Raw genomic sequence first — 15,622 nt, 5'->3', positions numbered from 1 at the left:
TGGCATACATTGCCTACTCTTATTTTTCTTGGAGATGAGATCTTATGAAATATAACAAACATGATGTAATTTGGATTATCAACAAAAACATGCCAGGACTGATTGCAGAATTTTATTTTCATATTGACATGAGCGTGGGAGATCAGTAAACATAATTAAGTTTAGCTCAAAAGGCACAATATGGCTTCAAGCTCATCAAAATGTACTAATATGATCAAGAACTTTGCAGGCAGAACAAGTCAAACTTTTTAAAAAATTGGTTTTGATTTAGACAATGGCGTATCATAAGTGAAAAAGTTTTTTTTAAAAAAGGAGCATTGAACAATCGACTCCTGGATTTAGACCAGCAGCCAAAGAAGTGCAAGTGAAATCAAACAGCCTCAAACTAAAGGAGTGCAAGACTTACTTTAAGAAGTCATGGCTGGATTAAAGAGTAGCAGATCACTAACGGTGGAGTTGTGCTCAAGACATTTATCTTGCGCCCACAGCATAAAGCCATTTTATATAGATGGTTTCCCAGAAGCAGAAACCTGTGTCCTTAACCATGCACATGCTTGAGACCCAGATTTTTAACCTGGAAATCATACCAACCACAACTTGTGCTTACCACTGTCTCTCTAATAAGAAAGCATCATGTCAACACAGCAAAATACCTGGGCTAAAACTTCTTGTACACATTTTTAGAAAGGATAAAAAAAACTCATAAAACAACAAAAGGAGAAACAGAAGTGTTTACTAATAGGGAAAGATTGCACATCTAGACTCTGATGAACAATATGCTGATGCAAAAGCTTTGGCTGACTTTCCAGATAGGTATGTGTACAGGTTGTATACATAGATACAAATCATATCTTACCCGGTGAGATAACAATGCCTAAAACGTGAACTTGAAAATCAAGTTACTAAGTATAAAGGGTACAACAATAGCAAGCTTCAATTTCAAATCAGCTTTACATTATAGTATTCAAAGCTGCAAAAGTAGCTCAAAAGGTTTATTAAAAAGTCCCCAGCAACTATTATAACTATCTTCACCACTTCAGAAAACAACATGCTGACATGGACTTCAGAGAACTCATTGGTACTTTGTTAGCTCTCCAGCAAAGCAGGAAGAGGTATCAGAGATATTCTGATAATTGTGCATCTATGGCTGCAATTTACCACAGCAGAATGAATTCCTTCAGGCTTATAACTGCAAGCACACAGGTGTGAGCACCCAGAATGTTAAGGAAAATTATGAGCAAGTTAAATTGGCTGAGCTCAATGCAGGCAAAGGTTACTTCCTGATTACAAAAACATCTTTTACTATATTGGCATTTTAGCCATGTTATTTTCTAAATATAGAGGCTGAATTTTAGCAATTTCATCCCTCTGCTTCTCCTGATCTTTCAGCTGTAAACCGGAGGGAATTCTTTTTTTGGTAAATTGTGTGCACTATTCCACATCTTCAAGGTCTCTCTGAAACAAAATTTCACACTCGTGCTTGCAGCGAAAATCTCTGTCTACCAGAGAGACATTCGCATACTAATTAGTGGACTGAAATCTATGAATGAAAAACATAACATTTGAAAAACACACCTTGCATAGCAGAAGACTTCCAAATTCTCAATAGATTTATCGACCAGACCAAGTTGAATGGCATCTTCTCCTTCTAGTATCTTATCTTTCCAATCAGCTTCTGTTGTGTCAGTAGTGTGTTCCTGATGTAGGGTTGAAAATCAAACTAATGATTAGATTACTTACAGTGTGGAAACAGGCCCTTCGGCCCAACAAGTCCACACCGACCCGCCAAAGCGCAACCCACCCATTCCCCTACATTTACCCCTTTACCTAACACTACGGGCAATTTAGCATGGCCACTTCACCTGACCTGCACATTCTTTGGACTATGGGAGGAAACCGGAGCATCCAGAGGAAACCCACGCAGACACGGGGAGAATGTGCAAACTCCACACAGTCAGTCGCCCGAGTTGGGATTTGAACCCAGGTCTCTGGCGCTGTGAGGCAGATTGAGGAATTGAAATGTATTGATAAACACAAGCAAAAAAAAGGTACTGCTGATAACTAATAGTAAAGATGTCATGTCTAAAATGCCAATGCTTGAAAGCTTTCAGTATGTCATGTGATCTCTAATATGGTTATTCCTTTTACAAGTAAAAGTTAAGTAAAAGTTGAGTAAAGCATTTCAATCAAAAAATGTAAAATCATGCCATAATATTCAATTTTAGATCATTTTCATATCACAAGGCTTTAAAAGTATGAGGAATTAAAATATATGGATAGACACAAGCATAAACATTAACTTTTTTAAATCAGTGCCAAAATTGCTAGCTTTTGTAGAAATGGTTCACGTTGACCTTCCAAAATAAAAGTGTTCTCTTTTTTCAATGTAAATTCCCTTGGATTCGCATTGAAAAGTATCAAGAGCATGTAATTTTAATATAATATTTTAATAAAGGCAAAATGTGTGTTTTAGTATGAATACAAGGAGGTCAAGAGGATATATATACACACACACACACACACACACACACACACACACTTTAGTCATGAACAAAAAGGAACCATTATTGCTAAAGATATCAGCAGTGTGTGTCTTGGGCATATTGCCATTATTGTTGCACATTGCCATTACTGTTGCACAGATGCATCATCTGGAGGTCATTCTTTTGAATGGTCAGTGACAGGAACTAAAATTAACTCCACTTGCCAATTTTTTAAGCTAGAGATCCAATAACTTTCACTTATTAAATTAAACAAATTTAAAAATAAACATTAAAAAGTTTTGTTCATATATTCAGAATACATTGCAGCTAATCTTAAATAAAATTCCACGTGTTAATTTATGTTTCGCAGAACTGGAACAGACATTTTCACAATGCCGAATACTACCAACAGGAAGTGCACAAAAATACACTTCTATTGTTACATTAAGTATAATATAATATTGCAGTGTGCATCATAGAAATGTAACAAGAAAAAGGTCACCCAGCTGAAGACTAGGACAGGTAGCAAAGAAATAGCATACATGTCACATTAACATATGTGGCAAAGTTGACTTTTCAGCTCAGGAGATTATAATGCATTCTTTTCATATTGCCACTCAACAGCAGAATCAATGTTTGCAGCTTAAAATGTTGCCAGATAACGTATGACCAAGTTAGCAGATATTCCAATTTCGATAGCCACTAAAATGTTACCGGAATGACAATAGCCTGGAAACTCTAGTGTTGCACTGTCATGGCTGCTCTCAGCAAAATATAGCAAAGAAAACAAAAGCCAATAGAAGATGTGATAAACTCCAATTTATTGGCTTGTAGCCGAAGAACAATTAGTTCAATTTTTCACACTTCTTTTGTAAATCACTTTTCTTTCATTCTTCTCTCCTCTCCCACTTCGGTAGAAAGGGGAAAAAAATTGGGTAATAGATTAATATTGCATGCTCAATATAAAGTGAACCACTAATTTGTCACAAAACTACTTACTTCAAATGTAAACTTCTATGTCTTGTAATGATCTGTACAAATTCTGTGGGAGACTACCACTTTAGTGCACATGTATACTGGAGTACTGACACTTACACCATTGGCACAAATGAGTTGGATCAGAGTTAGCATTGCCATGAAATCATTTTGTGGCAATCAATTTGTAATCTCCTTTCAGCCCAACCGTAACATTTTATAGAATACATGAAAGGAAAAATACTGAATTGTTACAGAACAGAGAGCAATAAGCACATTTGAAGGCTTTTCATTTTACATAAAAGGGACTTTGGAAGGAACTCAGAACTGCCATGGCTGGGTCATTTAAAGAATGAGCTTCACATGGCAGTGGTATGAGATGAATAGTAGGTGCCTTTTCCCTACTGTGGGGGATTTCAAGAGCAGGGGGCGTATTTTTAAGGTGAGACAGGAGATTTTAAAAAGAAATGAGGGACAATTGATTTTTTTTTAAAACAGTGGTGGACATCAGTACAGTTACAACGTTTAAAAGATATTTGGGCAGGTACATGACTAAGAAATGTTTGAAGGGATATGGGCTAAACGCAGGCAGGTAGCACTACTTTAATTTGGGTTTATGGTCAGCATGGACTGGTTGGACCAAAGGGTGTTTCCATACTGTATGATTTTCACTCTAAACTGAACCTAAGTCAATCTTATACCATCATTTCAAAAAATCTCAATGAACATCAACACAGTAGACAAAGCAGGAGACAAACAGTAAGGCAAAACTCAACAGTTGAGCTGAATTAGATGTTGAAGCATTTAAAAACAGAGACTTGTAAATCAACACCAGAGGAAGACAGAATACATGCAGTTTGGAAATGGTGACAGTGATAGACACTTCATTACATAATAATTTGGACTTAAAAGTTTTGGATTAACAAGTTTGCCAGTTGTGGTACATTTGAAACTTATTTATAAGAATTAAGTATAACTGTTGTTTTGATGACAGAGGGTGAGGGAAAATTCTTGAAATTGAGAAAGCTGTTTGATCAGATGACTGGAAATTTTGAAGAGTCAGTAGTCAGATAATTACTGCATTGTATCCTGAAGGAATACTGATTTGAGCAGTCTGCACTGCTATTCACAATTCCCAGTTACAGCAGTACCCACAAACAGACTAGATCTGAGATCAATGATGAGCGTGAAAAAAGTAAAGTTTATCTTCGCTGTGTTCATGTTCTACAAATAAACTACAAGATGAGAAGGCAAACATTATCAAACAAGACAGTTGAGCAGCATGTTGGAGCCAAAGGAATTCACAGAAGGAATTCATGAGGTTACAGCACTTGCAGCATACCTTCAACAAAACCATCAATCCTCTAGTATCTAAAAAGATTCAATGACAGCAGATTTGTGGAACCCCACCACACATCAATTCCCCTCCAAGTCCCATACCACTTCTGATTTGAAATATGTTGGGAGGAGGTGGAGGTCTAGTGGCAATGTCACTGGATTAGTCATCCAGAATCCCAGGAAAATGTTCTGGAGACAAAAGTTTGAATCCCACCATGGCAGATATTGAATTCTGGTTTCACCAAAATGTTGGAATAAAAAGCTAGCCCAATGCAACTAGGTAAAAAAACATTTGAATATTGCAAATAAATCTGGTTCACGAATGTTCTTTCCTCAATCTTCTGGGAGGCGGTCATAACTCTTAGACCACATACTTCTGAATTAGCTTGTGCTGCATTTTCAAGTTGGCAGGCTCTGATTCCTGGAATACCACAAGGATTGGTGTTGGGACATCAGTTGTTTTCAAACTATATTAATGATTTTGATAAAGAAAAATAAGATATCGAAATTTGCTGATGGTGCCAAGCTGATGTGAATGTAAGCCAACAGATGAACTGAGACTGCAAAGAGATAGTGACAGATTACGAGCGGGCAACAAGGTGGTAGATGGAGTATAAATGAGAGAGGTGTGAGGTAATTGATTTTGCTCATAAGATTTTTTTAAAAAAGGAGTGAAGTGAAATGTGCATATTTTTGATATTTGAAGAGACTGGGTGTGTTCACACATAAAGAACAAACAATTGGCACATAGGTAAAACAAGCAGTTGGGAAACCAAACATCTTTATTGCTAAGGAGTACAAGAATAAGAAAGCTTTGCTACAATTGTACACAGTTTTGCTCAGATCATACCTGGTATACTGTGTGCAGCTTGTCTCCATAGTTAAGGAAGGATACACTTGCGTTGGAAATAAATACAGTAAAAAGGTTAACAGATTAGCCCGAGAAGACAGGGTTATTGTATGAAATCAGGATTATCCAATGGTAACAGGGGTGAGTAAGCTGGCCTTATTCTCTGTGGAGTTTAGAAAAATGAGTGGTGATCACACCAAAACATTTAGGATTCTAAAGTTCTGACAGGTATTCTCCTACAGAATCTAGGGATGGGCATAATTTCAGGACAAATGGTTCCATCACAATGATGGTCAGCTCCCTGAACAAAAAAAAATCCAAAAGTGCCACATTTTCCTCCTTGACTACTTTTAGGGAAGGGTTACCTTGAACAAAATCTCTTCAGAGCTTTAAAGCTGCCTTTAGTATACCAATATGTTGTCTGAGAAATTTCAGGGTGTGGTCCCACTTGCTTTTTCAGCCTGAACTGCATCCAACTCCAGTTCTCAGAAAAACAACAGCAGTGTGCAGCAGACAAATTTTATGCTCCTGCACAATGGATCTAATGTCATTCCCTGATTAAGAGATAAGTAGCATTCATGGCAATATCACCTGGTGATTTAAAAGCACAGAGTTTCTGAAAAAGCAAGCAGGACTACACCCTGAAATTTCGCAGACAGCATGTTGGTACACTAACTTAGGGCAGCTGCATGGATTCATTTTGTGAATGACCTAGACTTAAAAGTATATTCTGGATAGGAAATAGCAAGTGTAACTGAGTAAAAATATGGAAAAGCAAGAACTTCAACACTACTGGTTTTTGTAAAAGGATACAAAAATATCAGGCAGACAATCTAAAATGTACTTTAATGTCCCACAGCACCAGAATACTGTTTTAATCAGTGATCACATGAGAAAATGTTTTTCTTGATGAAGTGAATACTTTATGTATAAATAGTTTAATAGCCAGAACGTACACTCAAGTTCACCTAATTCAAGAAAGTGCAACTACTAAGTTGTTTACTGCGATATTTCACACAAGCTTCCAAATAAAACATGACTTACTTTGCATTCTTTGATCCAAGACAATAATCCAGAAAAGCTGAAACTTGCCCAGGTGCCTCCATAATAATTCCTCCTGCATAGAATCCAAAATATTCATTAACAACAAAGTTTAAGACACCAATTCTTTCAAGATACTTTAGATTTGAAATTTTAAAATCTGCATTCTGTTACTCCTCGTGTGGTCACATTGACTCGTCAGTCTGACAGTTTGGTTGAACTATGTAAAAGGTGTGCTTAATTCAAATAATTAGGTACATCATTGCACAAGCCATTAGTCTTCGATCCATTTAAACAGTGACAGCATATGGTATTATTAAATACCTTTGTGCGGTCAAAACAAAAGCATCTGCAATTAATGGCTGGTAAAAAAGGAGAGACATTTACCTTCTGATCCATAGCATCACTGAGGCTTAGTTGAAAGTTTCTTAAATTCTCAGAAAACACAATGAGCCATATTTAAATTTCAAGTGGTCAATTACAATAAGGAAAGTAACGCTATTCTAAATTTTTCAAATGGCAGCCTACTTCATGAGACGACATTGATTGTCCACGTTTTAAATTTTGATTTTACTGTCACTTGTGCTTTAAAACACAAAAAAAATGAAAAAAAACTCTGCAACTGGATCCTCAGTCTCCTGACCCGCAAGCCAAAATCAGTGAAAACTGGGGACAATATTTCATCCTCACCAACACAATACTGGAGCCCCCCAGGGGTACGTACTCAGCCTCCACTCTACTCACTATTACCATGACTGCATTGCCAAATACCATATTAATGCCATTTACAACTTCGCTGATGACACCACCATAGTCAGTCGAATCTCAGATGGTGACGAAACAAACTAGGCGGGAGATGGAAGACCTGGTAAAATGGTGCACTGAGAACAACCTAGCTCTCAATGCCGGCAAAACCATGGATATTATTGACTTTCGGCAGGATGTTACTCATGCTCCCCTACACATCAACAGCGCAGAGGTGGAACGAGTGGAGAATGTCAAGCTCCTGGGACTGGTCATCCACAACAAGCTTTCTTGGACTCTTCATGCGGATGCACTGGTTACAAAGGCCCAACAACATCTTTTCTTCCTCAGTCAGCTGAGGAAATGTGGCATGATAGTGAAAACCCTTGCCAACTTTTATAGGTGCGCCACAGAGAGCATTTTGTCGGGATGTGTCGCTACCAGGTATGGCAACTATACCATTCAAGATCGGAGACGGTTAGAGAGATGGGTGAACTCGGCCCGGACAATCACAAAGGCTAACCTCCCATCTATAAAATCCATCTACCAGTCCCGCTGTCGAGGAAAGGCCGCCAGCATTCTCAAAAGATCCATCCCACCCTGGTAATGCTTTTCTACAATTTCTACCATCAGGGAGAAGGTACAAAAGCCCGAACACATGTACTGCCGGTTTTGAAACACCTTGCTAGAATACTGAATGGACTCACAAAGTCTTCATATTCGCCTGTACCTGTGTTTTTGTTTTTGCCATTATTTACTTATCTATGCTACTTAACTCTGATCTGCCTGTATTGCTTGCAAGACAAAACTTTTCACTCAGTACATATGACAATAAATTCAATTCAATTCAAACAGCGCCAATTTGAATCATGTAAAAAGAAAAGAAAGAAAGATATGGCTTGAAGAGGTTCCATCAGTCCTGAGCCAGCTCATCATCAATGATGTCTGCACCAACCATTTGCCACCATAGTCGCCAATCCTCAGGTGCCATCTTTACCGCTGGTCCGTTGCTGCTTTGCCACCACCATGCTGCCTCCTGTGCTGGACCCACCAATGTCAGAGTTGCATCTTTCTGCACTGGGCCAACCTCAATGCTACTATGATGCCCTCTGCCTCTGCTTCACCACTGCAAGTACTGGACCCAACCAAAGTCACTGATCCTCAGGTGCCATCTTTCACCACTGGGCTTGACTTGTTGGCACTACTTCGGCAGATGTAGCAACCACTGACTCCAGGTCTGCTGCTTACTCTGGAAAAGTAAGGACTCACTCTCACTCTCCTCTGCACCCTGGCCCGGCTGAAGATCGCTCAACTTGCCGATGCATTGCAAGCTCAGGACAAGGTAAGTAAGTTAACAAAAGGAAAGAGGGGGAAAAAAGTAAGAAAAAGAGCAGTTGAAGCGGACACGCTCCAGCACAGAAGTCCTACTCTGCTACCATCTTGAACCGGCTCGCGTCCTAAAACTACTTGTATGTGTTCTGAGATTTGGATTGCTCCCAACTTTATGCCATCTAAAACACACTCACTTTTGGGAGTTAAAACAATAAATCAAGATTAAATCAGTAATCCATCTCAACCAAGCAAGGCGTAAGCACAGCAAGAGGATAAATTTTATTAGTTATTTTTCAAAATCAATCTATTGAAAAGATGTTGATATCTCAGCAGCACTCCTGACTCAGAAGTAGGGACAGTACTACTGAAAGACAAAAGCCCCAATTGATTTTCTATTTAGAGGGAATTATTCCAGCTGCAAACTCTACTTTCATTCCATCCACTGAGTAAAATCCTTAGAAACCCAATTACATAATGAGATATTGTATAAATCAAATTAAGCACTTCATTAACTCTTGATTATTTTAGCCCCAGTGCTTAGAAGATTTACTTTTTCAGATTGTATGATCTATGTTTCTGCTGGAAATAAGCTGCAAATGGTGTTATGAAGTCAGACAGTAACCCTGTATTTCTCACTAGTTTAACAGAGCTCTTCATTTAAAATAGTTAACTCCATAAAACAGACAGATGAATTTGATAGAAATATACTAAATGCTCATACAAGATCAGTGCATCTCCAGCTACATTCATGAAAGTAGACTATTACAACTTCGAGGGGGAGAAATGGGATTATTTCAGAACACTCTTCCCCAAAAGCAGGAACAAGAAAGAAAAAAGAGAAGCTTGATATAACAGTGGAAGAATAATTCAAATCAGCTGCACCAAGATAAAAGCTTTGTATTTCTCAACATTTCACAGGCTAATTGCACTTTTCGACAAGATCAGTACCAAGTGACAATTTAGCTTTAGCAAATAATGAATACAGATAAGAATTCACAAATCAATTTAATTTAAGCACTATTTAACTTCTGCTATAGCAATCAAATTCACAGAATTGTACGAACATGCAGTAGAGGATTTGCAATTCAGCCAACTGGGTCTATGCTGTCTCTTAGCAAGAGCTAGGAGAAAGTAAGGACTTGTTAACACTCCAATATTATTGCTGACGCCTTATCACTAGGTCTCATAAAAGGCTTGTTGATTGCAGATAGATTTGGGACCACCTGCTTGACTATACCAAGTCTCCACACACTTGGACTCTGGATATTCTTGACCTATCTTGGTATTCTGGAGTCAACCTTCATAAGTTATATTTATGTAGCAAAAATTAAGATTCTTGTAGTGATTTTTCTTCACTTCCTATTCAAAGAGAGGTCTACCTGTACACATATTCTTAAAACATTGTGAATTCAGTGGTCTTGCACTTCTCTGATAACACTGTGGATGAGCATGTTGTCCACGTAAAAAAATGAATACCCCTTTGCCTTCTAAGATATCGGACACTGCATGTTAAAAGATTTCTAGCGGAGAGGATATGTCTAACGGAAGTTGGTTAGAACAATACCAATTGAAAGACATGAATGTATGTTGTGAGCAACTTGGATTCTTGGTAAAAGTGTATTTATCAGATAGTGGGATTGGCACAAGACTGTCATCCAGAAGACATTGGATGCATTTCCTTTGAATCACTATGTTTAGCTGTGTCAGGTTAGCACAAAATCTGTTGATAGTCCCCAAACCAATCACTAGTCCTGAATACCATTTTGTCAGCTTGATAATGGATGAAATTATACTTTGATGCAGCATATCAAATTATGTCAAAAGATGTAAACAAGTAGATGCATTTAAAAATATGGGAAGCAGAGCAACATATTCTCACTTCAGCTTTCTCAAACCCCAAACCAGTTAGTAAATTCATTAATAAAACATTGTTCCACTGTCATTGTGTTACTACCAATTTTCTATACAAATGCATGCTCAGAGATATTTGCTGGTTCTCAAGGTGTTCAAAGTTGCATTACTTTTTTTTTTGCCTGTGTCCAAGAGTTCTGGTGATCTGGTCCTTGACTTTGAAGTTTGCATCTCCTGGTCGCTGCAATTTTAACCTGGATAGTTGAATATAGATTTCTTTAAGTCAATCCAATGATCCTCTAAGAAAGTGAAACCAGCCCATGTCTCAAGTTTCACCTCCTGCACAAAATCTGTCTTCCAGTTCTGCAGAGTACAATTATTGAGATCTTTTATTTTGTTTAGGAAACCTTCAGCTTCAATCTCTACTTTTGATTTTCTGTCCTCTGCAATTGCTGCAAACTTATTCTGGCTGTCTTCTTTTACTGTATGTTTGAATTTGCAGAATTGCTGAAAATGGTATCTTGCCGCAATATTTAGCTCCCTCTGCTGACCATTCTGCTCTGAAATAATGGCACCATATTGGGTCCATTTTAAATGGCTGAAACAGTGTCTTCCACTCTTTCAGTTGTTGCGCTTTTCCTGAGCTTCTCAATGATTGGCATTCTTAATTTTGTGCCTATACAAAAGATCAACCACCTCAGGATCCTCACCATCTCCCCAAAGTACACCCTGATTCTACAGCTCCACCTGCTTCACATGATGAATAATAAATTCTAAAGTTAAATCATCTTTTGTTTGCACAAAATTTGAAAGCACCTGCACAAACAAACACACAATTATTAGGATGTGAATTAAGTCACTTTTAAGATTCTGTAGCTTTAAAATAAGAAAATATGGAGTACTGACCTCGAATTTTGCCATCTGAGTTAATGGATCGAAATAGTTTCAAAAAAGGAGCAAAAACAAATTTTAAATGGGCATAGGCATAAGCTGACCAATTCAGGTTGACCAAGCTTCATGAAACCGACACACAAAAGACAACCAGAGCTGAAATTAATATTATTCCCAAAGCAACAAAACCAGTTTCCCAAGAGGGATGAAAAAGTTCTCCAATGCTATGTGATTTGCACCATCTTGAGAATCTTCATACGTCAGAACTGAAAACATAGACACAATGAATGCAGAAGGAATACACAAACAAGTTGTTATTTCAACAATTATTTTGAACATCACTCCTGGAATTCTTTCCACGATCTTTTGAAGCAGCCTATTTTACAATGACTTATTGTATAGACACAATGTTTCCCCACTTTAGCTTGGTTTCTTTTACCTGTCACCTTCTATTTATGACATATATTCACCGATCCCACTGCCACTATCTCCAAGTTTCCCCACCACAAAACGTTAAGTCGACCAGTCTGCAATTTCTGGCTTCATCCCTCTTCAAATCTTTTTCAAAGGTTTATAACATTTTGATTTATATGATTTATAAATGTTGATTTATAACATTTCAATGCTTCAGTGGTTTGACACTATCCACATATTCGAAGCGGATTGGAAAGTTGTGGCCAGAACTTCTGAAATTTTCACTAGTAGCCTAGAATTCACACTATTTGGTTTGAGTGACGTATCTACTTCTTTTACCATAAACTTTGTTGTGGTTCTGCTCACCGAGCTTTGAATTTGTGTTGCAGACATTTCGTTCCCTGTCTAGGTGACATCCTTAGTGCTTGGGAGCCTCCTGTGAAGTGCATCTGTGAAGCGCTCCAGCAAATGCAGAAGGAAAGATCATAGAAGCACTTCACAGGAGGCTCCCAAGCACTGAGGATGTCACCTGGATAGGGGACGAAACGTCTGCAACACAAATTCCCAGCTCGGCGAACAGAACCACAACAACGAGCACCCACACTACAAATCTTCTCACAAACTTTGAACCATAAACTTTATTTGCTTATCCTCGAATTCACATTCCTTTTGAAAAATCACTTGTGCGCCCTTTTACTACATTAGGTATTTTTCTAGTGAAGAGATTTATTACCACAACCTTGCCTCCAGAAAGTCCATTAGGGCTGGTTTTCTTCTGACAAATCTGTTTATGATGTTTTTACCCAACTAACACACTAGGCATTATTTTATCCTTTTTATTCTATCCAAGTTTTTACAAAGGTGTTGGTTTCTCCACTACATCATTCATCCCCAGTGCAATATTAACTTCCTGAGCAAAGTTGCAACCCCTAACACCTTCATCCTTTTTTTTTTCTTTGCTCCCTAGCTTTCCTCAATACCTGCAAACGAGAATAATAAGTATCTTCAGTTGAGGGTACTACAATTGTTAAAATCAAGAGATTGGAATGGTTGATTTTAAAAATACAGGTTAGGTGTTCTTGAAATACATTACTATAAAAAGCTTCAAAAAGCAGGAAAAGACATGTTTTCAGAAACTTCCTATCATTTTTGATTTGTCCTTCAAGTGAAACAATGCACTTCCACAGCTGAATCATCTTATTCTCCAATCAGATATCTGTCAGTTTCCAGAACCACTGAGATTGAAATTTTTCCTACTAATCTTAAATTGGCAGGCCTTCCAAGCACCTTGAGATGCATTTCCAAGGTGACATCTTGACAAAGTAAACCTTTAACCTAATTTTTACCTCTTGAATACAAATCAAATAAATAGTTTCAATATTCCAAAGCTTTTTGCTCCATATTTATTTTAGTCATTTTAATGGCTCAATTTTTTTCATATAAGAATTTTAGTCAAAACTAAAATTCAGAATTTATTCAGACCTTAAAATATGAAATTTATATACAAATAATTACTGTGGGCCAGATTCCACTGCGAATTGATGGCAATGTGCTCACTATTATTGTTGAAGCGTAGGTCAGACTTCAACTTCCTCTAATTGAAGATGTGTAACTCAGGAAGTTGTTGTCAGAGTTGCCTTGATCGTTTAGACTTAGACTGACAGTGTGGAAACAGGCCCTTCGGCCCAACAAGTCCACACCGACCCGCCAAAGCGCAACCCACCCATACCCTTACATTTACCCCTTACCTAACACTACGGGCAATTTAGCATGGCCAATTCACCTGACTCGCACATCTTTGGACTGTGGGAGGAAACCGGAGCACCCGGAGGAAACCCACACAGACACGGGGAGAAAGTGCAAACTCCACACAGTCAGTCGCCTGAGTCGGGAATTGAACCCGGGTCTCTGGTGCTGTGAGGCAGCAGTGCTAACCACTGTGCCACCGTGCCGCCCCCAAGATAATAGAAGCTACAGTTTACACTGATATGGGTTGGCTCACGTGATACTACTACATACCCACTATATGCATGTGGAAAAGACATTAGGATAACATTTTCAGTTTAAGTAAATTTTTTTTAACAGTGAGTCTTAAATTACTGCCAAAATCACCATTTGGAATAAAAACTTTGAGATGCACACTTTTAATTAGGAAATACATTTTGCTTTATCTCACCTCTATTTTAAATCCAATCTTTCCTTCTATAATTTACATTCTCTACCTGATTTGACATCGAATTAAACGGTCACACATTTCCTAATGATAAGTCTGTGGTGATTTTAAACCAAATTTTTAATCTGACTAACAACTAACACAGATGCTTAAGTAGCTTACACAGGTGGAAAATTCCCCTGTAGAGAGCGCCATACCAAAACTACTCTCAAAATGACAATAAGATTAGAATCCCTACGGTATGGAATCAGGCCCTTCAGCCCAACAAGTCCACACCAACACTCAACGTAACCCATCCACACCCATTCCCTTATCCTATATTTATCCCTGAGTAATGGACTTAACACTATAGGCAATTTAGTATAGACGATTCACCTGACCTGCACATCTTTGGACTGAGAGAGGAAACCAGAGCACCCGGAGGAAACCCACAGACACAGGGTGAATGTGCAAAGTCGCCCGAAGTGGGAATCGAACCCGGGTCCCTGGCACTGGTAGCAATACCAACCACTGAGTCACTGTCACTGCAAGATCCCAAGAAGCTGTGAAATTACAAATACGACAAAGGCAGGAGTAACTTGGTTGCCACGAAGAGAAAAATTCAGCCCATATTTAAAATTACTCGTGACGCATAAAAGGGTATGTTGACTGTTCAATCTCATCTTCCATTTGACTATTTCTCATTTCTTCACAAGTAATTTGGAAACCAAATAGAATAGATTTACTATTTCTTGTTAGTCTTGCCTCTACCACGCATCTGCTTATGAAAATATGGATTGGAACAAAAGGATGGAGACAGTCAAAAATGCCTTTCACATCTGACTATAACAAAATAGCAACCAAACGATATACATATGGCTGAGTCACTTTTAATCACCATTTCTTAGTTCAGAAGGTTCAGTTGAGAAACCAAAACAATCAATCAATCAATCACTGATTCAGTACTTTCTTTCAACTCCCTTTAATATGAATTTCCAGATTTAGAATGAATGAGAATGAATTGCACTTCATGGAATAAAAGCCTCGAAACACATCATTTGTGAAACAAAACAGTAATAAAAATATTAACTTACGTTAAAAGTATAAAGAAACTCAAATTTGGAAATGAAGTAAAACAAAATATGCAACTGTGATTATAGCATCTCATTTCGGTTTACCAACATAAGTACTGGAGCAGTAGAATAAATCCATTTTACACAATGTTCAATAAAAGGTTGCAGAACATAAAATGATTCAAGTCGAGGTAGTAGTATTTTTACAGACAAGGACACAGCTTTGATAATTGATCACAGACTGACAGCAGGAACGCAGTGACTGGTTTCCTTCCAAACTGCAAAATACTGTAGCTTACCTGTCAACATGAAGAACTCTCTGGCCAATTCGAGAACAAGCAGCTGCAATAATGGACTCTTGCAGACCTGCAATAGAAGTAAATTTAAAAGGCATTCCATTGCTCAAATATAGAATACAGAAACTAGATATATTCCTGTGAATACTCTAGCCTTAAAGTAATCTGTCAAATTTAAATTA

At 37.9% G+C, this 15,622-nt stretch overlaps 1 protein-coding gene across 3 annotated transcripts in view; it reads right to left on the bottom strand.

Annotated features, from left to right (window-relative positions):
- Positions 1 to 15,622, bottom strand: part of chm (CHM Rab escort protein) — a 108,959-nt gene that overhangs the window by 72,488 nt on the left and 20,849 nt on the right. The window contains exons 2-5 of one of the 3 annotated variants that reach the window (XM_060832214.1): positions 15,444 to 15,510; positions 6,691 to 6,763; positions 5,647 to 5,692; positions 1,576 to 1,697 (exon numbers count right to left, since the gene is read on the bottom strand). In XM_060832214.1, the coding sequence (XP_060688197.1) occupies positions 1,576 to 1,697; positions 5,647 to 5,692; positions 6,691 to 6,763; positions 15,444 to 15,510 (308 nt within the window). Of the gene's footprint in view, positions 1 to 1,575; positions 1,721 to 5,646; positions 5,693 to 6,690; positions 6,764 to 15,443; positions 15,511 to 15,622 lie in introns of those variants that run through there. The other 2 variants (XM_060832215.1, XM_060832216.1) reach the window with 2 other exon arrangements.

The sequence above is a fragment of the Hemiscyllium ocellatum genome, chromosome 11 (genome assembly GCF_020745735.1).
Source record: "Hemiscyllium ocellatum isolate sHemOce1 chromosome 11, sHemOce1.pat.X.cur, whole genome shotgun sequence".
In the NCBI taxonomy this organism is placed as follows: Eukaryota; Metazoa; Chordata; class Chondrichthyes; order Orectolobiformes; family Hemiscylliidae; genus Hemiscyllium; species Hemiscyllium ocellatum.
This window is presented reverse-complemented; position numbering and strand designations above follow the sequence as displayed.